The following is a 26456-nucleotide window of genomic DNA, read 5'->3' as shown; positions in this document are numbered from 1 at the left end:
GATTGAACCAGTCACTCATGCAGATAGTTTGTATGTGTTATGTATTGTGCTTTATGAGAAAAAAAATGAGATGCAACAACATACCAGCTCACCAACAGGAGAAGAAGAAAAGCATACCAGCTCACCAACAGGAGAAGAAGAAGAACATACCAGCTCACCAACAGGAGAAGAAGAAGAACATACCAGCTCACCAACAGGAGAAGAAGAAGAACATACCAGCTCACCAACAGGAGAAGAAGAAGAACATACCAGCTCACCAACAGGAGAAGAAGAAGAACATACCAGCTCACCAACAGGAGAATAAGAAGAACATACCAGCTCACCAACAGGAGAAGAAGAAGAAGATACCAGCTCACCACAGGTGAAGAAGAACATACCAGCTCACCAACAGGAGAAGAAGAAGAACATACCAGCTCACCAACAGGAGAAGAAGAAGAACATACCAGCTCACCACAGGTGAAGAAGAAGAACATACCAGCTCACCAACAGGAGAAGAAGAAGAAGAAGAAGAAGAACATACCAGCTCACCAACTGGTGAAGAAGAAGAACATACCAGCTCACCAACAGGAGAAGAAGAAGAAGAAGAAAAAGAACATACCAGCTCACCAACAGGAGAAGAAGAAGAACATACCAGCTCACCAACAGGAGAAGAAGAACATACCAGCTCACCAACATTAGAAGAAGAACATACCAGCTCACCAACAGGTGAAGAAGAACATTCCAGCTCACCAACAGGAGAAGAAGAACATACCAGCTCACCAACATTAGAAGAAGAACATACCAGCTCACCAACAGGTGAAGAAGAAGAACATACCAGCTCACCAACAGGAGAAGAAGAAGAAGAGCATACCAGCTCACCAACAGGTGAAGAAGAAGAACATACCAGCTCACCAACAGGAGAAGAAGAAGAAGAACATACCAGCTCACCAACAGGAGAAGAAGAAGAACATACCAGCTCACCAACAGGTGAAGAAGAAGAACATACCAGCTCACCAACAGGAGAAGAAGAAGAAGAGCATACCAGCTCACCAACAGGTGAAGAAGAAGAACATACCAGCTCACCAACAGGTGAAGAAGAAGAACATACCAGCTCACCAACAGGTGAAGAAGAAGAACATACCAGCTCACCAACAGGAGAAGAAGAACAACATACCAGCTCACCAACAGGAGAAGAAGAAGAACATACCAGCTCACCACAGGTGGAGAAGAAGAACATACCAGCTCACCAACAGGAGAAGAAGAAGAACATACCAGCTCACCAACAGGAGAAGAAGAAGAACATACCAGCTCACCACAGGTGAAGAAGAACATACCAGCTCACCACAGGTGGAGAAGAAGAAGAACATACCAGCTCACCAACAGGTGAAGAAGAAGAACATACCAGCTCACCAACAGGAGAAGAAGAAGAAGAACATACCAGCTCACCAACAGGAGAAGAAGAAGAAGAACATACCAGCTCACCAACGGGGGGGGGGGGGGGGGGGGGGGGGGCAAGGTTGCACAGGCAAACTGCTTTACAGCATTATAGCACTGATCCCCTGGCTAAAGTCAACCTCTATCCCCCTCATCTCAGAAGGTCAGCTCACCTTTGGTTACAAGAAGAAGAAGACACCACACACAGTCCATTCATGGTGTAGCCTATAGTTCATGTCAGATCCACTGTGTTGTCTGTTTTGTTTGTAGGCAGAGCTGTGAACACTGTGAGATGATCGACTGACAGATCCCTGAACAACACAGGCCCTGACCTCCTCCTTTACCTCCTCTCTCATTTGCTCTCACTCTCCCTCTCATATCTCTCCCTGGTGTGTTTAGGTGAGCACAGAATGTACATTCAGAGACACATACTGTAAGTACATTTCTGAGATGTCTCCTGAAATATTGATGACAATCCCCCCCCCCCCCCCCCCCCCCCACACACACACATATACAAACAAACAAACACACACACGCACACACACACAAAAACACACACACACCACCCATTGTTAGTAACACTTTAAAGGTTGGTAATTGAATAATTAACCATTAGTATAATTTAATTGATGTTTCAACCAAATGTATGCATGGCCTTCATCAAAATGTTACTAAACACTTCGCAAATGCAAACACATTATTAATTCATGCACTGAGAAGATATGAGAGGGGAAAAACTGCTGGGGTGATGCGAATGTTGATGCATTAATTTTCCTGCTTTTCTAGCAGGGACAGCGCCTAATCCTATACCGTGAAGGTTTGGTAGTGAATGATTTTGGGGGTTGCACTTCGCTTGCATCCCTTACTCCTCATCCTCCCTAGCTACCCCTCTACTCTACTCGGGTGAAAGAGCTTGGGGCACGAGAACACTCACACCCTTTCACGCACGGACATTTTCAGAGTTGATGACTGACATTTACAACGACCTAAAAGACCGATGAACATTACCACCGCAATTAACACTGGAAATCTCGGAGACAGCGGGTGCTAGTGCGTGTGGAATAATTCGGTTTCTCTAAAAAATGAACGGATAAGTTTTCAATTTATAACCAGAGCTCGTGTGGCGTCGTTAAAAGCTACACCTCGAAATATATTTGTGTTTTGAAAAGACAACTCCTGGAAATATTAATAAGGAACGTCGAGAGAAGATAAGAAAAAAAACATCAAATAAGTGTGACTGTGTGAGAGACAGAGCATCACAAAAGGAGGGCAGTAGCGCGCAGCGCGGGACGTATGTGTTGATGATGATGATGTGATGCGAAGAATGAAAGACATGTCCTAGATCTGCTCTCCCTGCAATATGTCCTGAGTTGGTCTGTGACTGAAGCCTCCTGCCTCAGTACATTGCGTCTATTTTGGGGTGTATTTCATTATTTGCATTACTGTACCTGAATAAGAAACACAGATAGAGGAAAAAACCAATCCGGACAGTGTCGCCCTGTCACCGTGCGTATAATGGAGACTCGTTTTTTTATGACCGTGTGGTGAAATAATAGCCGACCTATGTAGCCGTTAATTCTATTGGCGATCTATTCTTTTTTTCAATGGATGATTGTGTCAGGGTTCTTAGTTCGTTCTGTCAATAACGCATCGGTAATAACTCATGCCATGTCCCATTACCCGATAGCCCTTCTGGTCTAGAGGTAGCTTTTATACTGCTTCATAGGCATACTTCCTTAATACTGCTATATGAGTGATGGCAATGCCAGTAGTAGAATGTGACAGTAGCAGTGGTGTAGCACATCTACGGAACAGTAGCAGTAACAGCACCAGCGTTCGCGACAAAACCTCCAGGGCACCGGAGCGCAATGGTTATGTGAAAACACGTTTCATCCAGCCACTGCCCGACAGTCGAGATCGAGCTGGTGATTGCTCATATGGGTCGTGCATGGTGAGGCTCGTATTCAAGATATGGAGTTCCCAAAGACTCCGGCGTGTAGTATGTGTGGGCTCACTGTCTGTTTTTCTCGCTCTGCTGGTTAAATTAGCCGACTGGAGGACTGAGCTCAGTAGCAGTGGTAACAGTAACAGCAGGCTGCACTCCAGCTCTCCTGTTCATTTCGTGTCAGGCTACGCAGGGGAGTTGTTGCTAACTCTCTGGCATCTGATCTCGCCTGTATTTACCCTCGTATGTGCCTTCTTTTGGGTGGGTTTGTATTTGATCCGCTGCGGAGTGCTTATCCAAACCGCCCTTTTCCTCCTCACTCTTTGCCACCTGGGAGAGACAGCGGCGTGGGCTCTCGTGCACGGCGGGACTTGGACGGATGAACAACAGCCGTTTTCCTTCAGCACGTCAGCGGCCGCGGTCGTGCTCGCCTGCCTGGCAACCGGCACACTCATGGTAGCGCGGCTCAAGCACGGCATCTCGGTCATAGTGTTCGTAAGCGTCGTTCGGACTATCTCGCTCATCTCGCTGCACAAAGTCCGGGCCACTTGGAGACCTTACGTGGCGTACCTGGTGGGAGTGTTGGGCATCCTACTGGCGAGGTATGCTGATAGTCTACTTCCGAACCAAGGGATACCCAGGGAGGGCTGTACCCCCTCTGTGACTGGGGCGAGGGAAGGGGACGAGACCCCTGTGTTTAAAAGGCGAAGGAGGTCCAGTTCTGTGATCTCCACAGACATGGCACACAGTCAGTCCAACAGCAAGTCACACAGGAGGACCTCGCTGCCATGCATTCAGAGGGACCAGGTAAGGAGCTCTTTTCTTCTGTCTGACTTAATATACTGTACGGGAGTCCCGTTGGACTTGGCGGACTGTATGGCTGGTTTGTCTGTGGCTCATTTTGGGCTCTTCCTCAGGCGTTGGTTGGATTAGAGCTGTCTCCAAACGTGTATTCAAGATAATGGAATAATAATAACAACAACAAAAACATTATAATAGAAACAATATGATGTAGCCTATTATTATTATTATTATTATTATTATTATTGTTGAATAGCATTAGTTTATTGCAAAGTGTTGCTGAGTCTATCATTAATTATCGCTGTATTATATTTATGCCTGAATGACAGGCCTACTATTGACATTATCAGCAACGAGGAGCGTAATCGTAAGCAATATAGTGATAATAATAGTAATACTATTTTTATTAATATAAAATAATACATCATACTGTTATTAATATTTAGTAATTTTTCTATTGAAATTATACTTTGAAAAGATCAGTGCTTCTTCTTTGCTTGTTAATAGTCACTTTGATGATGCATTTTATGGTTTATTTTTGTTTTGTTTTTCCCGGTGCGTTTTGATTACGTTTGCTTTGAGATAGATATCTGGACTGCTATTATTCTGAAGAGAGCTTGCTAGTCATATTCCTCCATCACAACATTCAATAATAACAGAACTCTTAACAGAGGATACAATCTTCTCTTGGATCTCTCAAGTGTTTGCTGTTGTGTAATTTAACTTTGCCATATCCCCGCGGTACAGTCTATTTTGAACATTCTGATTGATGTTCTACAGAGTGCTTCATCTGAGATTATACTCCAATAATGGTCTGAATTTGAAATCGAAGTTTTTTACATATATTTTCACTCATAAATTGGTACATTTCTATGTAATTTCCTCAGTTTTTATTTTCCAGTGTGATTTTTCCTCCGATATTTGTTTCAGTGACATGAAGCTATTGAATGATCTAAGTACAATAGAATATATCATGATTAACTTGGAGTTCTCTCTCTCTTTCTTTCTCTCTCTTTCTCTCTAGCTCTGAGTAGTCTATCAAATGTGCAATTCTATTTTAGTTTTAATGGAAGTAGCTATAGGTAAGATGTGGATGTTATTGGTTCATCTCATCACTAAATATGTCCTGATGGCACCTTATAATTAATTTAAGACAAAACCATGAATCATTTACAGACGTATTGTATTGTTAATGAAACCACTATCATCCACTTCGACTTAATATCAACATTGAGGTGTTTCATGTATTCTTAGGGGATGGGCATTTGAAATTCTATCAGTATTCGAATATAATATCAGTGTACTTTTTCGGATTTCGGGATAGTCGAAGTACATGTGTTGTATTATTAAAATAATGTTGTTGTTTTTGTTGTCGAAACTTAACTTCAATGGAGACTTGCTCTTGCGACTCCAGAGAGAGCCGGTGCACTGCGCTCTGCTGGTTTCATCAGAAGGGTTTGTGGAGGGGTGGTAAGAGAGCAGAGGCCGATGTCTGTTACGGTCTATGTGCCAAACCGTCTTCCGCTAATTAGACAAACTTGTTGTTGCCATAGGTTATCGATCATACCATCTGGTAGTGCCTGACTTAATAATAATAATAATTGATTGGATTTAAATAGCGCTTTTCTACCAACTGACGTACTGAACGTTTTACATAGTAGGTGGAAACTGACCTCATCCACCCCCAATGTGTAGCATCCACCTGGATGATTCACAGCGACCACTTTGCATCAACTCGTTGTAAAGAAGCTAGCGTGCTACAGTAGCAAGGCTAATTGAGGCTGTTTTGCTGCGCTCCCCGTCCAATGTCTACAACAACTCCATTCATATGAAACAACTGCCTAACTGTTGGTTGATGCTTGTAGCCTACTCCTGCTCATTTAGCCAATTTAATTCCGCAATTTCAACTCCATTTTGCATTGGTTAAAAATCAGTGGCGTTCAGTGCGGTTTAAGGACGATTACATTTTTTCAGAAGCATGGCCTTATTTCTATTAGCGCATATCGGGTGACTGTCATTCATATTCCAATCACACAGTTCATTGTATCATCGATAGGTTTAGCCTATTACATTACATGAATGATTCTCAAATTTTCCCTAAACCCGTCATGAAGTTGCTACAGTACAACCTATAGCCTATGAATGAAAGTTTACAATGTGCAGTGCATTCAGAAAGTATTCAGACATTTGGACTTTTTCAACATTTTGTTTTTACATTACAGCCTTATTCTAAAATGGATTAAATTGTATTTTCCCCTCATCAATCGACACACAATACCCCATAATGACATCACAATACCCCATAATGACATCCCAATACCCCATAATGACATCCCAATACCCCATAATGACAAAACAAAAAACGGTTTTTAGATATTTTTGCTAATTTATAAAAAAATATATATATTGAAATATCAATTTTCCGTAAGTATTAAGACCCTTTACTCAGTACTTTGTTGAAGCACTTTTGCCAGAGATTACAGCCTCAAGTCTTCTTGGGTATGACGCTACAAGCTTGGCACACCTGTCTTCGGGGAGTTTCTCCCAATATTATCAGCAGATCCTCTCAAGCTCTGTCAGGTTGGATGGGGAGCATTGCTGCACAGCTATTTTCAGATCTCTCCAGAGATGTTAGATCGGGTTCAAGTCCGGGCTCTGGCTGGGCCAATCAAGGACATTCAGAGGCCTGTCCCTAAGCCACTCCTGCATTGACTTGGCTGTGGGCTTAGGGTTGTTGTCCTGTTGGAAGGTGAACCTTCGCCCCAGTCTGAGGTCCTGAGCACTCTGGAGCAGGTTTTCATCAAGGATATCTCTGTTCTGTTCTCCGTTCATCTTTCCCTCAATCCGGACTAGCCTCCCAGTCCCTGCCACTGAAAACATCCCCACAGCATGTTGCTGTCACCACCATGCTTCACCGTAGGAATGGTGCCAGGTTTCCTCCAGAAGTGACGCTTGACATTCAGGCCAAAGAGTTCGATCTTGGTTTCATCAGACTAGAGAATCTTGTTTCTCATGGTCTGAGAGTCCTTTAGGTGCCTTTTGGCAAACTCCACGTGGGCTGTCATGGGCCTTTTACTGAGGAGCGGCTTCCAGCTGGCCACTACCATAAAGCTCTGATTGCTGAGTGCTGCAGAGATGTTTGTTCTTCTGGAAGGTTCTCCCATCTCCACAGAGGAACTCTGGAGCTCTGTCAGAGTGACCATCGGGTTCTTGGTCATCTCCCTGACCAAGGCCCTTCTCCCCCGGGCCAGGTCTACGAAGAGTGTTGGTGGTTCTAAACTTCTTCCAGTTAAGAATGAAGGAGGCCACTGTGCTCTTGGGGACCTTCAATGCTGCAGATCTGTGTCACGACACAATCGTGTCTCTGAGCTCTACGAACAATTCCTTCGACCTCATGGCTTGGTTATTGCTCTGACATGCTGTGGGACCTTATATAGACAGGTATGTGCCTTTTCAAATCATGTCCAATCAATTGAATTTACCACCGGTGGACTCCAATCAAGTTGTAGACACATCTCAAGGATGATAAATGGAAACAGGATGCACCTGAGCTCAATTTCGAGTCTCATAGCAAAGGGTCTGAATAATTATTTAAATAAGGTATTTCTGTTTTAGTTTTTTTTTTTATCAATTTGCTAAAATTTCTAAAACCTGTTTTCATTTTGTCCTTATAGGGTATTGTGTGTAGATTGATGAGTAAAATCAAACATTGTAATACATTTTAGAACAAGGCTGTAATGTAACAAAATGTGGAAAAAGTCAAGGGGTCTGAATATTTTCCAAATGCACTGTAGATGCACACTCTTGCTTGCATCTTGCTGATATAGGGTGTAATCATTAGTCCGTGTAAGAAAACATTTTTTAACAAGCTACAAGTGTGAAACGCGTTTCGGCTACCAGTGCATCTTTTTTATGGGGCACATTTATAAAAACTGTCATAAAACTGTTGTTTTATTAAGATGTGGAATGTAGTGGCCTAACCTTGTAGGCAATGCCGCATAGATCATTTAATTCTAGTCAAAGGCTTGAGAAAAAACACCTGTCTGACGCGCACGCACGCACACACACACACACACACACACACACACACACACACACACACACACACACACACACACACACACACACACACACACACACAAACACACACACACACACACACACACACACACACACACACACACACACACACACACACACACACACACACACACACACACACACACACACACACACGCGCGGGTTAGAGGGGGTTCTACTTTGGTCTGGATTTACAGGACCCGAATGAACATGTGGAGCTTCTCAATGATAAACACAATGCTTCCTATTCCCTTTGTACTGCACTAAATCCAGGACCCATGGCACCCTATTCCCTATGTAGTGCACTAAATCCAGGACCCATGGCACCCTATTCCCTATGTAGTGCACTAAATCCAGGACCCATGGCACCCTATTCCCTATGTAGTGCACTAAATCCAGGACCCATGGCACCCTATTCCCTATGTAGTGCACTAAATCCAGGACCCATGGCACCCTATTCCCTATGTAGTGCACTAAATCCAGGACCCATGGCACCCCATTCCCTATGTAGTGCACTAATAACCAGGGCCCATGGCACCCCATTCCCTATGTAGTGCACTAATTACTAGGGCCCATGGCACCCTATTCCCTATGTATAGTAGTGCACTAATTACCAGGGCCCATGGCACCCTATTCCCTATGTATAGTAGTGCACTAATTACCAGGGCCCATGGCACTATATTCCCTATATAGGTTCCCCTTGTCAAAATTAGTGCACTGTTATAAGAAGTAGGGTGCCATGTCAGATGCACTCATTTTCGTATCAAAGAGTGTCATCGTGACCTGGGTCAGGAGCAGTTAAGAGGGACAAGGTTAGGGACATGTCAGGCTGCTGTGGCGGTATAGGCCATGTATGGCCAGTCAGCCACTTGAAATACAGGCTAACCTCTCCTCTCCAGGTGGGTTGGCTACAGATGGAGAGTTTGGTTGGTTCTGCTTTGCGGTCCCAGTGAGTCGACCCATTTCTTTTCTCCTTCTCCTGAGCAGAGCTGTGTCGCTAATAGGGTATAATTTATATAATTTGAGCTATTATTACCTTTTAATTACAATATTATGACATTATTATTACCTAATCATCGCCTTACAGTATTATCACCTTAATATCACCATATTATTACATTATCATCACCTTATTATTACTTTATTATTACCTTACAATATTATGACATTATTATTACCTAATCATTGCCTTACAGTATTATCACCTTACTATCACCTTATTATCACATTATTATCACCATATTATCACCATATTATCACCATATTATCACCTTATTATTACCATATTATTACCTTATTATTACCATATTATCACCTTATTATCACCATATTATCACCTTATTATTACCATATTATCACCTTATTATTACCATATTATCACCTTATTATTACCATATTATTACCTTATTATTACCATATTATTACCTTATTATTACATTATCGTCACCTTATTGTCACCTTATTGTGAACACATTATCTTCTACAAGAATGTGCTTATTGCTTACGATAAGTGAATTAAAATGATCTTGCTACGTTATGAAAAGATGTGCCCATTTGATCTGCTTGACTGGTTGGGTACAATACGAGTGTTTTCGTGTGTCTCATCTTTTAAAATGGAAACAGCCAGACATTTCCAGAATATTCCTCCTAGAGGAATGTGGCCAGCGAGGGGATGTTTTGTTTTTGTGTGATGAGCGACGAGGCAGAAAATGGATTTAGACGGGTCTGAATTATGTTGTAGGCCTACACTGACAGGATTATATACAAACTAAGATCTGCTTGTAGGAAGGTTGGATGACTAATTCAGTCATTTAACGTCCAGTGTTTTCTGAAAGGAAGACGTTAAATAACTGTCAAAGAGAAAGCAAGCGTTCACATACACACTGTATAAAGATTTAGAACTTGTTATTTGGTATGTATGAACTTTTACTATAATCTTATAAATATACTTCTAATATGTACTGTTTCACAAAATGTCCTCTCTTCCGGTGCTAGTTGTCGCGTGCGGAAGGTTTTTGCTAAATAATACAGGTAACTTTGAGGTTTCGTCTTCCTCCGTTCCACTCAGTGATTCCTCACCGTCAGCTAAGGAAGGTAATGGATGACGATATTCACTGGAGAGGAGAAGATTATGAGAGTCAATCACGACCAAATCCTCCAAATCCACCTGAAGAAGCCTTTTCCCTCCGCGCCGTAGCCCTCACCAAACTGGCCACCTGGTGGTCCACGTTGATCTTCCCACTCATAGACTTTGGACTTTGCTCTGTTCATCCACGGACTGTGCAGCCTACACTATTCATCAATAAACTATAGACCCTACACTATTCATCAATAAACTATAGACCCTACACTGTTCATCAATAAACTATAGACCCCACACTATTCATCAATAGACTATAGACCCTACACTATTCATCAATAGACTATAGACCCTACACTATTCATCAATAAACTATAGACCCTACACTATTCATCAATAAACTATAGACCCTACACTATTCATCAATAGACTATAGACCCTACACTATTCATCAATAAACTATAGACCCTACACTATTCATCAATAGACTGTGCAGCCTACACTATTCATCAATAAACTATAGACCCTACAGTATTCATCAATAAACTATAGACCCTACACTATTCATCAATAACTATAGACCCTACACTATTCATCAATAACTATAGACCCTACACTATTCATCAATAACTATAGACCCCACACTATTCATCAATAACTATAGACCCTACACTATTCATCAATAACTATAGACCCTACAGTATTCATCAATAGACTATAGACCCTACACTATTCATCAATAACTATAGACCCCACACTATTCATCAATAACTATAGACCCTACACTATTCATCAATAACTATAGACCCTACACTATTCATCAATAACTATAGACCCTACACTATTCATCAATAACTATAGACCCCACACTATTCATCAATAACTATAGACCCTACACTATTCATCAATAACTATAGACCCTACACTATTCATCAATAAACTATAGACCCTACAGTATTCATCAATAAACTATAGACCCTACAGTATTCATCAATAGACTATAGACCCTACACTATTCATCAATAGACTATAGACCCTACAGTATTCATCAATAGACTATAGACCCTACACTGTTCATCAATAGACTATAGACCCTACACTATTCATCAATAAACTATAGACCCTACAGTATTCATCAATAGACTATAGACCCTACACTGTTCATCAATAGACTATAGACCCTACACTATTCATCAATAGACTGTGCAGCCTACACTATTCATCAATAAATTATAGACCCTACACTATTCATCAATAAACTATAGACCCTACACTATTCATCAATAGACTGTGCAGCCTACACTATTCATCAATAAACTATAGACCCTACAGTATTCATCAATAAACTATAGACCCTACACTATTCATCAATAGACTATAGACCCTACACTATTCATTAATACACTATAGACCCTACACTATTCATCAATAGACTATAGACCCTACACTATTCATCAATAACTATAGACCCTACACTATTCATCAATAACTATAGACCCCACACTATTCATCAATAACTATAGACCCTACACTATTCATCAATAACTATAGACCCTACACTATTCATCAATAACTATAGACCCTACACTATTCATCAATAACTATAGACCCCACACTATTCATCAATAACTATAGACCCTACACTATTCATCAATAACTATAGACCCTACACTATTCATCAATAAACTATAGACCCTACAGTATTCATCAATAAACTATAGACCCCACACTATTCATCAATAGACTATAGACCCTACACTATTCATCAATAGACTATAGACCCTACACTATTCATCAATAAACTATAGACCCTACAGTATTCATCAATAAACTATAGACCCTACACTGTTCATCAATAGACTATAGACCCTACACTATTCATCAATAGACTGTGCAGCCTACACTATTCATCAATAAACTATAGACCCTACACTATTCATCAATAAACTATAGACCCTACACTATTCATCAATAAACTATAGACCCTACAGTATTCATCAATAAACTATAGACCCTACACTATTCATCAATAGACTATAGACCCTACACTATTCATCAATAGACTATAGACCCTACACTGTTCATTCATAGACTGCACATTGCTCTTTACACTGCCTTTGTGCTCTGCCACAGATTGACTCTCACATATTGTATTTCCCCCATTGACTCGCACATATATACGCTACAAGGCCAAAAGTATGTGACACTCCTTCAACTTAGTGGATTCGGCTATTTCAGCCACACCCATTGCTGACAGGTGTGTAAAAATTAAGCACACAGCCATGTAATCTCCATAGACAAACATTGGCAGTAGAATGGCTGGTACCGAAGAGCTCACTGACTTTCAACGTGGCACCGTCACAGGATGACACCTTTCCAACAAGACATTTTCGTCAAATGTCTTGCCTGCTAAAGCTGCCCCAGTCAACTGTATGTGCTGCTATTATGAATTAAAAGCTTATAAGAGCAGCAACGGCTCAGTCGTGAAGTGGTAGGTCACACAAGCTCACAGAATGGTACTGCCGAGTGCTGAAGCGTACAGTGTGTAAAAATCGTCTGACCTCGGATGCAACACTCCCTGTTCGCCAGGAGCTTCATGAAATTGGTTTCCATGGCCGAGCAGCCGCAGACAAGGCTAAGATCACCATGCGCAATGCCAAGCGTCAGCTGGAGTGGTGTAAAGCTCGCCACGATTGGACTCTGGAGCAGTGGAAACGCATTCTCTGGAGTGATGACTCATGCTTCACCATCTGGTTGTCCGAGGGACGAATCTGGCTTTGACGGATGCCAGAAGAACTCTACCTGCCCATGTGCAGAGTGCCAACAGTAAAGTTTGGTGGAGGAGGATTAATGGTTTGGGTCTGTTTTTCATGGTTTTCAGCTAAGCCCCTTTGTTCCAGTTAAGGGAAATCTTAACACTACAGCATACAATGACATTCTAGACAATTCTGTGATGCCAATTTTGTGGCAACAGTTTGGGGAAGGCCCTTTCATGTTTCAGCATGACAATGCCCCTGTGCTACAGCGATGTCCATCCAGAAATGGTTTGTCGAGATTGGTGTGGAAGAATTTGACTGGCCTGCACAGAGCCCTGACCTCAACCCCATCTAACACCTTTGGGATGAATTGAAACACCGACTGTGAGCCAGGCCTAATCGCTCAACATCACTGCTCGACCTCACTCATGCTCTTGTGGCTGAATGGAAGCAAGTCCGTGTAACGGATGTGAAACTGCTAGCTAGTTAGCGGTGGTTGTGGTAACGGATGTGAAACTGCTAGCTAGTTAGCGGTGGTGGTGGTAACGGATGTGAAACGGCTAGCTAGTTAGCGGTGCTGGTGGTAACGGATGTGAAATGCTAGCTAGTTAGCGGTGCTGGTGGTAACGGATGTGAAACGGCTAGCTTAGTTAGCGGTGGTGCGCGCTAAATAGTGTTTCAATCGGTGACGTCACTTGCTCTGAGACCTTGAAGTAGTGGTTCCCCTTGCTCTGCAAGGGCCGCGGCTTTTGTGGAGCGATGGGTAACGATGCTTCGTGGGTGACTGTTGTTGATGTGTGCAGAGGGTCCCTGGTTCGCACCCGGGTATGGGCGAGGGGACGGTGTAAGGTTATACTGTTACATCCGCGCAGCAATGTTCCAACATCTAGTGGGAAGACTTCCCAGAAGAGTGGAGGCTGTTATAGCAGCAAAGGCAGGACCAACTCCATATTAATGTCTGTGATTTTTGAATGAAATGTTTAGACGATCAGGTGTCCACATACTTTTTGTCATGTAGTGTATTTCCCCCAGTACACATCATCCTGTTAAAATGTGTATCTTAATTGTTTCTCTAAGCTTCAGTTCTCATAGTGTACATGCTGTATGTGGATTGTGTACATTTTGGGTTTATATATTTTGTCCATATTTATTTGTCTGTCTTTATTAACTCTGTAGCTGTCGCAGCACTCTTCCACTGAGTCAAATTCCTGTACATGCAACAGTGTTCTCTGGAAGCTGCAGGCATGCAGTAGCCCCACAGACCGCTGTGCAGCTCCCCCTGGACTGGCAGGCGGACATATCAGCCCACAGAGAGAAGCACGGGATTGAACTTGATTCAACTTTCTAGAGCAGTTGTCACAAACCGGTCGATGATGATCGACTGGTCGATGTCCAAGGCATTCCTAGTCAATCGTTAAACATTTCTGGTAAAAACCCCAACAATAAAGCTTTGTGTTCCTATTTTGATATTTTTTTCATCTTGGGCTGTTGTTGGTAGGTGCACCCGATTCAGCTGCCCTGCGCGCCGGGAAGGGGAACTGTTGCCAATTCTAACCATATCATGTGTCCGAAGGTACAAACTCGGCCTTGTTCATGTTTAAGTTCTTACTCCGCACTGTCAACACTTTGTATTCAACACTTTTATAAGCCATAAAATGCGACTTCTCCCTATTTCCACTCATCGCTACAACAAGCACTGCAGCAGTATTGAATTAGTAGGAAAGTGTTTTAGCCTTGCATAGTTGTTATTATTTTCGGGTTTGGGTCTTTTTTAATTTTGAGGAATATTTCACTTTCTCTGTTCACAGTAGTAACAACATGAATTTGAACACAGTAGTAACAACATGAATTTGAACACAGTAGTAACAACATGATTTTGAACACAGTAGTAACAACATGAATTTGAACACAGTAGTAACAACATGATTTTGAACACAGTAGTAACAACATGAATTTGAACACAGTAGTAACAACATGATTGTGAACACAGTAGTAACAACATGAATTTGAACACAGTAGTAACAACATGAATTTGAACACAGTAGTAACAACATGATTTTGAACACAGTAGTAACAACATGAATTTGAACACAGTAGTAACAACATGAATTTGAACACAGTAGTAACAACATGAATTTGAACACAGTAGTAACAACATGGTTTTAACATCAGAAACAATGCAATGTAACTGGAGTTTCACCATCATTTGGAAGATGGTGTCCCTTTTTGGGGAGGGAGAGGAGAGGGAGAAGAAAGGGAGAGGAGAGGGAGAAGAGAGGGAGAGGAGGAGAGAGAAGAGAGGGAGAGGGGAGGGAGAGGAGAGGAGAGGGAGAAGAGAGAGAGAGGGGAGGGAGAGGAGGAGGGAGAAGAGAGGGAGAGGAGAGGAGAGGGAGAAGAGAGGGAGAGGGGATGGGAGAGGAGGAGGGAGAAGAGAGGGAGAGGAGAGGAGAGGGAGAAGGGAGGGAGGGAGTGGAGAGGGGGAGGGGAGGAGAGGAGAGGGAGAGGAGAGGAGAGGGAAGGTATATGAGAGGGATAGGGGAGGGAGAGGTGAGGGAGAGGGGAGGGAGGGAGAGGGGAGGGAGAGGTGAGGGAGAGGGGAGGGAGGGATAGGGGAGGGAGAAGTGAATGAGAGGGAGGGAGAGGGGAGAGGTGAGGGAGAGGGGAGGGAGAGGGGAGGGATAGGGGAGGGAGAGGTGAGGGAGAGGTGAGGGAGAGGGGAGGGAGAGGGAGTGGAGAGGGGAGGGATAGGGGAGGAAGAGGTGAGGGAGAGGAGAGGGAGAGGAGAGGAGAGGGAGAGGTGAGGGAGAGGGAGTGGAGAGGGATAGGGGAGGGAGAGGTGAGGGAGAGGAGAGGGAGGGAGAGGGAGTCAGTCTGCTGCTCTCTCCCTCTGTTGAGACTGACCATCAGATGCAGGCACCATCACCCCAGTAAAATAAAGATAATAAGCAAATTATTTAAATGCACGCTCACTCAGCTGTGCTTCACAATTAATACAACAATGGATCTATTACCGGTATAACCATATAGCCTACCTCAAATTTTGAAGAAATATATTTTTTTAAATGGCCCGAACAACAAGACTTTGGCAGGGCAATTCAAGCAAAGCCAATATGCAGTGATAATGTATTGGGCCTATAGCCTACTGCACAAACCTACAGCACTGTTAATGTTGCATAGGATTAGGCATTTTAAGTCATGTTAAAAAAATGTTTACTACCCCATCTGTTGTAGATCTCGGCCTGTATTTTGACTCAAAGGGGATCTTGACTCAGAAAAGGTTTCTGACCACTGTTCTAAAGTTTTCTCTGTTAACACTACCAATATTTCCCTTTGTTGAGGCAATTGTGATCAAATTAACCCAAAACTAGCCACTTTCAATGCAACACACTGTACCGAAACAAAACAGACAATGCAAGAGATTTTGTTGTAGGCAGAACACATCGAAGTAGGATTCTGTTGCATTGACACTCACTACTCAGCCGCCTGTGTGGCATAACCAATCAGAGCTGGAGTAGGCCTATATGCAAATAGACTACTGCCATATATGGATCTGTGCTATTTACTTTGAACTGCACTGTGTTTACAGCTGTGGTCAGGAGTAGATGCTCTTGTTTTGAGATCAAAGCGAAAGCTGCATGTAGCCATGTGTGCACATTTTGTTCATATTCTTTGCTAGTAAGTTAGTTAAGGTGGGGGGGGGGGGGGGGGGGTTCGGGGTGAATAATTATGCACTCTCAAGTCATCAGTTTTTTTGTCTTATTTCTTGTTTGTTTCACCCCAAAAATATTTTGCATCTCCCAAGTGGTAGGCATGTTGTGTAAATCAAATGATACAAACCCTCCAAAAATCTATTTTAATTCCTGGTTGTAAGGCAACAAAATAGGGAAAATGCCAAAGGGGGATGAATACTTTCGCAAGCCACTGTACCACCACACAATGGCTGCTACTGTAGGCTGAATGATAGAACAGCTATTTCCATGTTAAAATGTTAAGGCATATTCTCCATTGTTATTGATGGTGAGCCCCTATGGTAGACCTGCATTATGATCAAATAGCCACAGTAGCCTTCATTGGCCACTGTTAAAACTGTAACTTAAAGGGGGTACAACCTCAGTGTTCACGCTGGACGTTGCACATCATTTTCACAATGTTCAAGTTTGCGCTCAGCAGACCTGAAATTTGCTCAGTGCTGAAAAAAAATTTGAGGGAACATTGCAAGCAAATTTTTTATTTATTTTTATTTTACCTTTATTTAACCAGGCAAGTCAGTTAAGAACAAATTCTTATTTTCAATGACGGCCTAGGAACAGTGGGTTAACTGCCTGTTCAGGGGCAGAACGACAGATTTGTACCTTGTCAGCTCGGGGGTTTGAACTCGCAACCTTCCGGTTACTAGTCCAACGCTCTAACCACTAGGCTACCCTGCCGCCCCAGATGCCGCCCCAAATGCTTTTGGCGAATAAAGGCATTTCTGATTCGGACAAGATTTCTTTGACACATATAGTAAGTAGTATTATGCCGCAGGCACGCCAGGACATCAAATGTAATACGGTTTTCTCTAGTGGTGATGTTGTACTTTAAAGGTGCATTAAGCAGAAATCACTCCGTCATTTCCTGGTTGCTAAAATTCGAATAGTTCGCCTAATTTCAGTTTATGTGACAAAACAAGCAAGTAGAGTGTAGAGAATCATTGTACCATCTAAACTGCTGGGAAATATAATTTACATAACCAAAAAATATTGTATTTTCAGCTGTTTGAAGCTGTTGTAGAAAACCGAACGTAAAAGACGCAGCAACAAAACGTAACCTTTGACCCCTCCAAACGACGCATACACTAGCCTCGTGAAGTGCATTTCTGTCCGACAAACACATTCTTAGTTCTGTTGAAAAGTTAAAAACTGTAGAATTCAGATGAAGGTGTCAGAAACAATGTGACTCCATACAATGTGTTTAGGGCTGATAGGAAAGGCAACGGTGTTGGTGTTTCTATGGATGGTTACAATGTGTTTAGGGCTGGTAGGAAAGGTAACGGTGTTGGTGTTTCTATGGATGGTTACAATGTGTTTAGGGCTGGTAGGAAAGGTAACGGTGGTGGTGTTTCTATGGATGGTTACAATGTGTTTAGGGCTGGTAGGAAAGGTAACGGTGCTGGTGTTTTTATGGATGGTTACAATGTGTTTAGGGCTGATAGGAAAGGTAACGGTGGTGGTGTTTCTATGGATGGTTACAATATGTTTAGGGCTGGTAGTAAAGGCAACGGTTGTGGTATTTGTATGGATGGTTACAATGTGTTCAGGGCTGGCAGGAAAGGCAATGGTGGTGGTGTTTGTATGGATGGTTACAATGTGTTTAGGGCTGGTAGGAAAGGCAACTGTTGTGGTATTTGTATGGATGGTTACAATGTGTTTAGGGCTGTTAGGAAAGGCAACGGCGGTGGTGTTTGTATGGATGGTTACAATGTGTTTATGGCTGGTAGGAAAAGCAAAGGTTGTGGTATTGCTATTTACACAAATAATCGTCTTTCTGTGTCTCTGTTGAAGGCTACCGACAGTCCTAAACTATATGAATTGCTGACTTTAAAACTTCAGTTGGGTTCACACTCAAAAATAACAGTTATAGGAATCCATCATCCACCCTTCGCAAATAAGTGTGTACTAAACAAACTCACTGGGTTTAATTGCCATTTTTACTACCCCAGAGGTGTCGATCGCTGGAGATTTTAATCTTGCAGGATGCTGACTGTTTAAATTATTTTTGTTACTCATCTAAATTTGACCCAGCTGATTAAAAAAAAAAACAAGTCCAAACTTAAATGACCCTATGAAATCACATTTAAAAATTCTCTAGAGAAATATGCTGGGAGTGGCTTATTGCTTTGGGTATGTCACGTTCTGACCTTTATTTCCTTTGTTTTGTCATTATTTAGTAGAGTCAGGACGTGAGTTGGGGTGGGCAGTCTATGTTTGTTTTTCTATGATTTGGGTATTTCTATGTTTCGGCCTAGTATGGTTCTCAATCAGAGGCAGGTGTCATTAGTTGTCTCTGATTGAGAATCATACTTAGGTAGCCTGGGTTTCACTGTGTGTTTGTGGGTGTTTGTTTCCGTGTCTGTGTTTTTTCACCACACGGTACTGTTTTGGGTTTCGGTCATTCCACGTTTATTGTTTTTGTAGTCAGTTGTTCATGTGTACATTTTCGTATTAAAAGAACCATGGACACTTAACCACGCCGCATATTGGTCCTCTGATCCTTTTCGCCTCTCCTCTTCGGAAGAAGAGGAGGAAATCCCTTACAGGGTATTAGTGACCACTGTCCCTTTATTTTGGTGACTTTGATTATGTCGCACCTATACCTGACCCAGAGTTGGCTCTGAACCACTTCTCAAATGTTTCCGATTATATTGTATTACACGTATACCGGTTCTAGAAATGATTGTGATCAAGGCAGTACATACATGATGAAACCTTGTGAAATAAACACTTGCGCGATTCAAATGGAATGATGAACATGTTGATGAATATCTTATGTTGATGAAACTATCTGATGCTTCACTCCCTCGCCTGTATCTTGATCTAGCTAAAGCCCACTGGTGAGGTCTGTTTTGAGTTACAAGCCATGGAATGAAGGGACAATACTATACCATTTGGAGACAACAACGTCATACTACAGTAAACCCTTAGAAGAAAAAGGTGCTATCCAGAACCTAAAAGGGTTCTTCGGCTGTCCTTATAAGAAATCCCTTTGAAGAACACTTTTTGGTTCCAGGTAGAACCATTTTCGGTTCCATTTTTAGAACCCTTTCCACAAGAGGGTTCTACATAGAACCCAAACGGGTTATACTTGGAACCAAAAAGGTTTCTCCAATGGGGACAGCCTGAAGAACCCGTTTGGAACCCTTTTTTCTAAGTGTGCACAAACACCTGGTCCCATGTAAATTCATATGTTGTATTGGTGAAATGGATATAGGGTATTGTATTACTCTAGTGGTGGTGAAATGGATATAGGGTATTATATTACTCTAGTGGTGGTGAAATGGATATAGGGTATTGTATTACTCTAGTGGTGGTGAAATGGATATAGGGTATTGTATTACTCTAGTGGTGGTGAAATGGATATAGGGTATTGTATTACTCTAGTGGTGGTGAAACAGATATAGGGTATTGTATTACTATAGTGGTGGTGAAATGGATATAGGGTATTGTATTACTATAGTGGTGGTGAAACGGATATAGGGTATTGTATTACTATAGTGGTGGTGAAATGGATATAGGGTATTGTATTACTATAGTGGTGGTGAAATGGATATAGGGTATTGTATTACTATAGTGGTGGTGAAATGGATATAGGGTATTGTATTACTATAGTGGTGGTGAAATGGATATAGGGTATTGTATTACTCTAGTGGTGGTGAAATGGATATAGGGTATTGTATTACTCTAGTGGTGGTGAAATGGATATAGGGTATTGTATTACTCTAGTGGTGGTGAAATGGATATAGGGTATTGTATTACTATAGTGGTGGTGAAATGGATATAGGGTATTGTATTACTATAGTGGTGGTGAAATGGATATAGGGTATTGTATTACTCTAGTGGTGGTGAAATGGATATAGGGTATTGTATTACTATAGTGGTGGTGAAACAGAAATAGGGTAAAGGGAAACAGTTGACCAGTGATTCTACTAGATAGCCTGGTAATAGTGACACGCTGATCTGGGACCTGCCGTCTTGTCTGTGTCATTTGTGTGTGGTATAAACAAGTCCTGGCTGACCCTACTACTCCTCACCTCACCTCACGCACGCACACACACACACACACACACACACACACACACACACACACACACACACACACACACACACACACACACACACACACACACACACACACACACACACACACACACACACACACACACACACACACACTAGCCTTTTTTTTCTTACATATGGGGATAGGATGGGATGCCTGAGAAATGAGGCATTCTAGCATCCCTCTACTATATTGGCATGAACTTAAAATATGATATGATGTATTCAGGTGAGGTGACTGAGAACAGACCATGTTTTTGTTGTAATGATGAGCAAAGGTGTTACAAATCCAAAAAGTAGAACAGGACAGTGTTGACCTGTTGTGTGTTTACATTGGTGTCATGCTAATAAGACTTGTGTGAGGACGGTGGCGGATTTCTGGTCGACATGTCTTGTTTTTCCCAGATCAACAGTCTCTGAGTGTCTTATATAAAGCCCTTCAGATTGATAGCCACTAGATAAAAACAGTTTATTCACAAAATAAATAGAGCAAAAGAGGATTTCTTCAGTTTTTCTGACCCGGCCCTCCAAGCCTTTCTAAAGCCTGTCTTGCCTAACTCTTCTCCTCTCCTCTCCTCTCCTCTCCTCTCCTCTCCTCTCCTCTCCTCTCCTCTCCTCTCCTCTTATCCTGTTCTCGTACCCTGTCCTCTTATCCTCTTATCCTCCTCTCCTCTCCTCTCCTCTCCTCTCCTCTCCTCTCCTCTCCTCTCCTCTCCTCTCCTCTCCTCTCCTCTCCTCTCCTCTCCTCTCCTCTCCTCTCATCCTGTCCTCTCATCCTGTCCTCTTATCCTCCTCTCCTCTCCTCTCCTCTCCTCTCCTCTCCTCTCCTCTCCTCTCCTCTCCTCTCCTCTCCTCTCCTCTCCTCCTCTTTCTAGTCAAAGCTCTGCGTACTGCAGACTGCAAACCTATTCTCAGTCCTGTTTTTCTCTGGAGAAGAACTGCAGTGGAGATTTAATAAACCACATTTTTTTCCCCATTTATGATTACGGATTGCCTGCCAGAATATATCAACTCTCTAAGTAGCAGTGTTTCCCAACAATTCCCAACGCTGCTATAGGTCATTCCTCCTCCCGCTCCCCAACGACCACTGTGGGCGTCATATTAAAATAAAAGTCATTATGATCTGGGCCTGTAGTCTTAGAGTGATAATAATTAATAGGACTATATTAATGATAAGAGTGGAAAAAATCAATACAGTTAACAAATCATAATATTATTTTTGGACGATATTATATAGCCATTTGACTCCACATATCGATTAGTAAAAATATTGAATCAATATATATTTTTTTGCAACTGTAGGTAGCATTAGTTAGTGCCAGTCGGCTGTACCTGCTCCAAAAACCAGGTATTTTTCATCCTATAGCTGGTTCTCCATCATCTTCTTAAATAATGAGACAACATGTTTTCAGCACCTCTATTTCCCCGACTGATGAAAACTCGTTTTCTCAAGGCTCTCTCCTGTTCCTCTGCAACAGACATCTAGTGAGCAATATGTTTGGAACATTAAATCACAATGAAATCACAGAATCGAATCGCAATACATAGAATCGCAATACATAGAATCGCAATACATAGAATCGCAATACACATCATTTCGGCACCTAAGTATCGTGATAATATCGTATTTCATCCACCATCGTTGTTGGAACGGTGCTGAAACAGAAAATGTGAAAAGCCAGCCGAGTTCGGTTCGAGTCGGGTCGGCATGAACCGAGCCGCGAGCGTATCTAACGGAAGGTGGTTCAGTTGGGCCTCCCTCAGTCCCTGGGATGTCCTGGCCGTGTGTGTTAATAGAAGTAGACAGGCCAGGCCAGTTTTCTGCATTTCAGCCAAGGTTCTAGAAGGAAGAGGAAGAGCGAGGTGTGGACTTTGGATCATTTTTCACAGCTTGTAAGGAAATTTGAGTCCCATGCACCCTGCTCTGAGTCCGACATCAGGACTGCTGTCACACGTTTGACGTTTGTTTCCCCACCTCCCCCCTCTAGCTTAGCTATCCAAGCCATTCACCCAGAGAAAAGTGATATACCGGATTTCCCAAAAGCCACTGGAGAGAGTTAGGATTCCAGATCATACTATAGACTAAAATGATTTCACTTAAGCTAATTGAGATAGGTTTGTTTTTCCTGGAACGACTCGTTAAGAAGCCGCTGCACATTGATTGGGCCTGTATGGTGTGTGGGAGGAGATGGCGGAGCATGATTCCTGGTGCTGATTGGATCATGTGGTTGATTGACACTTTTGCTCAGCGTGATAGCCAATGAAAGCCCCTCTAGCCAACAGTCCCCACCCTCCTCAGTCAGAGCTCTGCGCTGTCCAATCTCTGACGTGAACACAAATATTATCCCAACCAGCAGAACTAGCTTGGATGTTAAAGATATTCTTTAAATATATAATAATGACTTCCTGTGTAAAAACGATCCAAGCAAAATTAATAGTTCCATTTAAAAAAAACAATGTTTCCAGTCAAATATTTTTTTTACTACTCTGTTTTAGTCACCATAATATAATTGTATTTTGGATGGACAGTTTAACTTTATAGAGTGGTTATCTTTTGCTAACACAGTTAGATACTGGTTTTTAGCATTGGGCCACTGCTCCACTTTCACCATTGAGATTGTCTGTGTTTGTGTGTTTAAATGCAAAGCCGTGTCGATAATGAGGTTTTTTTTGGAACGAGTGACTCTCGGTCTCTTGCCTCAGTCGCGTGGGGTTTTTATGGTCTGATAAACTCATTCAAAACATGGCCATCTGGAGAGAGAGAGAGAAAGCAGACATCAACGTTGCACTCTTAAATAAAAAAGTGCTATCTAGAACCTAAAAGGGTTCTTCAGTTGTCCCCATATGAGAACCCTTTCAAGAACCCTTTTTTTGGTTTTTAGATATAACCCTATTGGGTTCCATGTAGAACCCTTTCCCCAGAGAGGTCTAAATGGAACCCAAAACAGTTCTACCTGGAACCAAAAGGGATCTCCTATGGGGAATGCCAAATAAGCCCTTTGGAGAACTTTCTTATAAGAGTGTGGGTAGTGTGTCTTTCTTGTGATCAGTTTTAATCTCCATCACAACCAAACCAAGCCACAGCGTACGGTGTAGTTTAGTTGGCTGTGCTGAGTAGTGGGTTTGGATGGAGGAATGCGGGGAAGGGGAAATGGAGGGCTGGAGGCATGGATGGATGATGGATGGAGGGAGGGAGGGAGGGAGGGAGGGAGGGAGGGAGGGAGGGAGGGAGGGAGGGAGGGAGGGAGGGAGGGAGGGAGGGAGGGAGGGAGGGAGGGAGGAATGGATGGATGGATGGATGGATGGAGGGAGGGAGGGAGGGAGGGAGGGAGGGAGGGAGGGAGGGAGGGAGGGAGGGAGGGAGGGAGGGAGGGAGGGATGGATGGATGGATGGATGGATGGAGGGAGGGAGGGAAGTAGGGAGGGAGGGAGGGAAGTAGGGCGGGAGGATGGAGTAATGGACGGTAGCTGGATGGAAGATGGATGAAGGGATGGGGATTGAAAGTGAGGTTTTGTTTCGAAGCTAGGGAAAAAAGCAGGCCTAGGTACTCCTCCTCCCCTAAATGGTGCAGGCAGGGAGAGCAGAGCCTTTGGTTTGAGAGCGAAGGCAGGTGATGTGGTGGGTGGGTGGCGGGGGCTGGATTGTGTATTGATTTTCCTCTGGAGTTTGATGCGACACCTATCACGCACACACGCATCATTGTATGTGTGTACGCACACATCACCGTTGCTTCTGCCCAGGACAGTTGGCAACCAAACGTTAAGCCCCACTAGGACCCTGTCTCGTCTACAGTCGTCGGGCAGCAACATCAACATAGAAATGCTTCTCCTGCGTTCTTCACTGTTCACCTGTCAGTTAAGTTATCCCTGTCGGCTGTCCTAGACACTGTTCACCTGTCAGTTAAGTTATCTCTGTCGGCTGTCCGAGACACTGTTCACCTGTCAGTTAAGTTATCTCTGTCGGCTGTCCTAGACACTCTTCACCTGCCAGTTAAGTTATCTCTGTCGGCTGTCCTAGACACTGTTCACCTGCCAGTTAAGTTATCTCTGTCGGCTGTCCGAGACACTGTTCACCTGTCAGTTAAGTTATCTCTGTCGGCTGTCCTAGACACTCTTCACCTGCCAGTTAAGTTATCTCTGTCGGCTGTCCTAGACACTGTTCACCTGCCAGTTAAGTTATCTCTGTCGGCTGTCCTAGACACTGTTCACCTGCCAGTGAAGTTATCTCTGTCGGCTGTCCGAGACACTGTTCACCTGTCAGTTAAGTTATCTCTGTCGGCTGTCCTAAACACTGTTCACCTGCCAGTTAAGTTATCTCTGTCGGCTGTCCGAGACACTGTTCACCTGTCAGTTAAGTTATCTCTGTCGGCTGTCCGAGACACTGTTCACCTGTCAGTTAAGTTATCTCTGTCGTCAGTTAAATTATCCCTGTCGGCTGTCCCAGGCGTTTCAATCTATCATTTGGAGCCAAGGGAGACTTTGTTAGCCTGGTTCCAGGTCTGTTAGTGCTGAACGGTCAGCTCTCATGGTCTCCTTATTTTAATGTGGAGAGGGACGTTAATAGGTGCCACAGTGCACCACATAGCTGACAGCTCATCACTTTCTGTAACTCTCCGTGTTACCCTCCCCTCTTTCCTTCCCCTCTTTCCCTCCCCTCTTTCCCTTCCCTCTTTCCCTCCCCTCTTTCCCTCCCCTCTTTCCCTCCCCTCTTTCATCCTTTCACCTGTAGCCTATTAGGGTTCCTCAGGAGATCTTTCCCCCCACCAGACTAGTACCTGCCTGCCTCTCTGTGTGTGTGTGTGTGTGTGTGTGTGTACGTGTCTGCATTTAAGACAGTGATCCCTTACATGCAGAAGGACATTCCATTACTTCCTCTACTGCTAAATGGACGGGGGAATGTGCAGGTTTAGCGACGGCCTGAAGGAGTGAAGGACAGCTCAGTCTCATTCATCTCTCTCTCTCTCTCTCTTGTTCCCAACCCTCCCCAAAACGCCTACCCACAAGGCCCTGAGCCAACACCACCTTCCTCTGCTTTAACCAGGTGTGCAGCTGGGCTCAGACAGCGAATGAGTGGACAGCTTGTGTGTGTGTCTGTGTGCGTGTGTACGTGTGTGTGTGTATGTGTGTGTGTGTGTGTGTGTGTATGTGTGTGTGTCTGTGTGCGTGTGTACGTGTGTGTGTGTATGTGTGTGTGTGTGTGTGTGTGTCTGTGTGCGTGTGTACGTGTGTGTGTGTATGTGTGTGTGTGTGTGTATGTGGGGGGGGCAGTTAAATAACTTTCTGAATGTGTTAAAATAAAAAAAACGTCTAACTCACCATCACAAACATTGGTTCTCTCAGTTCTGTGTGTATGGTATTTACATATGGTGCCCTGCTGGTGCTACTATTGATGCAGTCTGTCAACCCTGACCTCTGACCTCAACCTGTGGTGTGATATTTATTTCCTGGTTCATAGACACTGTGTGAATGAACCTTATTCTCTTCATGTCCCAGTCCCATCAGCCAGTTCTGTTGTGGTTAGGTAGGTGACACAGAACAGACCTCTTTGGTCTGACCGTGGTTCAGTGCAC

At 43.2% G+C, this 26456-nt stretch overlaps 1 protein-coding gene across 1 annotated transcript in view; it reads left to right on the top strand.

Annotated features, from left to right (window-relative positions):
- Positions 1-2326: 2326 nt before the first annotated feature.
- LOC110502509 (cGMP-inhibited 3',5'-cyclic phosphodiesterase A) overlaps positions 2327-26456 on the top strand; it is a 239896-nt gene continuing 215766 nt past the window's right edge. The window contains exon 1 of the mRNA XM_036960080.1: positions 2327-4165. Within this exon, the coding sequence (XP_036815975.1) occupies positions 3170-4165 (996 nt within the window). The 5' untranslated portion in view covers positions 2327-3169. The remainder of the gene's footprint in view (positions 4166-26456) is intronic.

Source organism: Oncorhynchus mykiss, chromosome 2 (genome assembly GCF_013265735.2).
Source record: "Oncorhynchus mykiss isolate Arlee chromosome 2, USDA_OmykA_1.1, whole genome shotgun sequence".
NCBI classification, from domain to species: domain Eukaryota; kingdom Metazoa; phylum Chordata; class Actinopteri; order Salmoniformes; family Salmonidae; genus Oncorhynchus; species Oncorhynchus mykiss.
The sequence above is the reverse complement of the archived record's forward strand: the minus strand, read 5'-3'. Positions and strand labels throughout refer to the sequence as shown.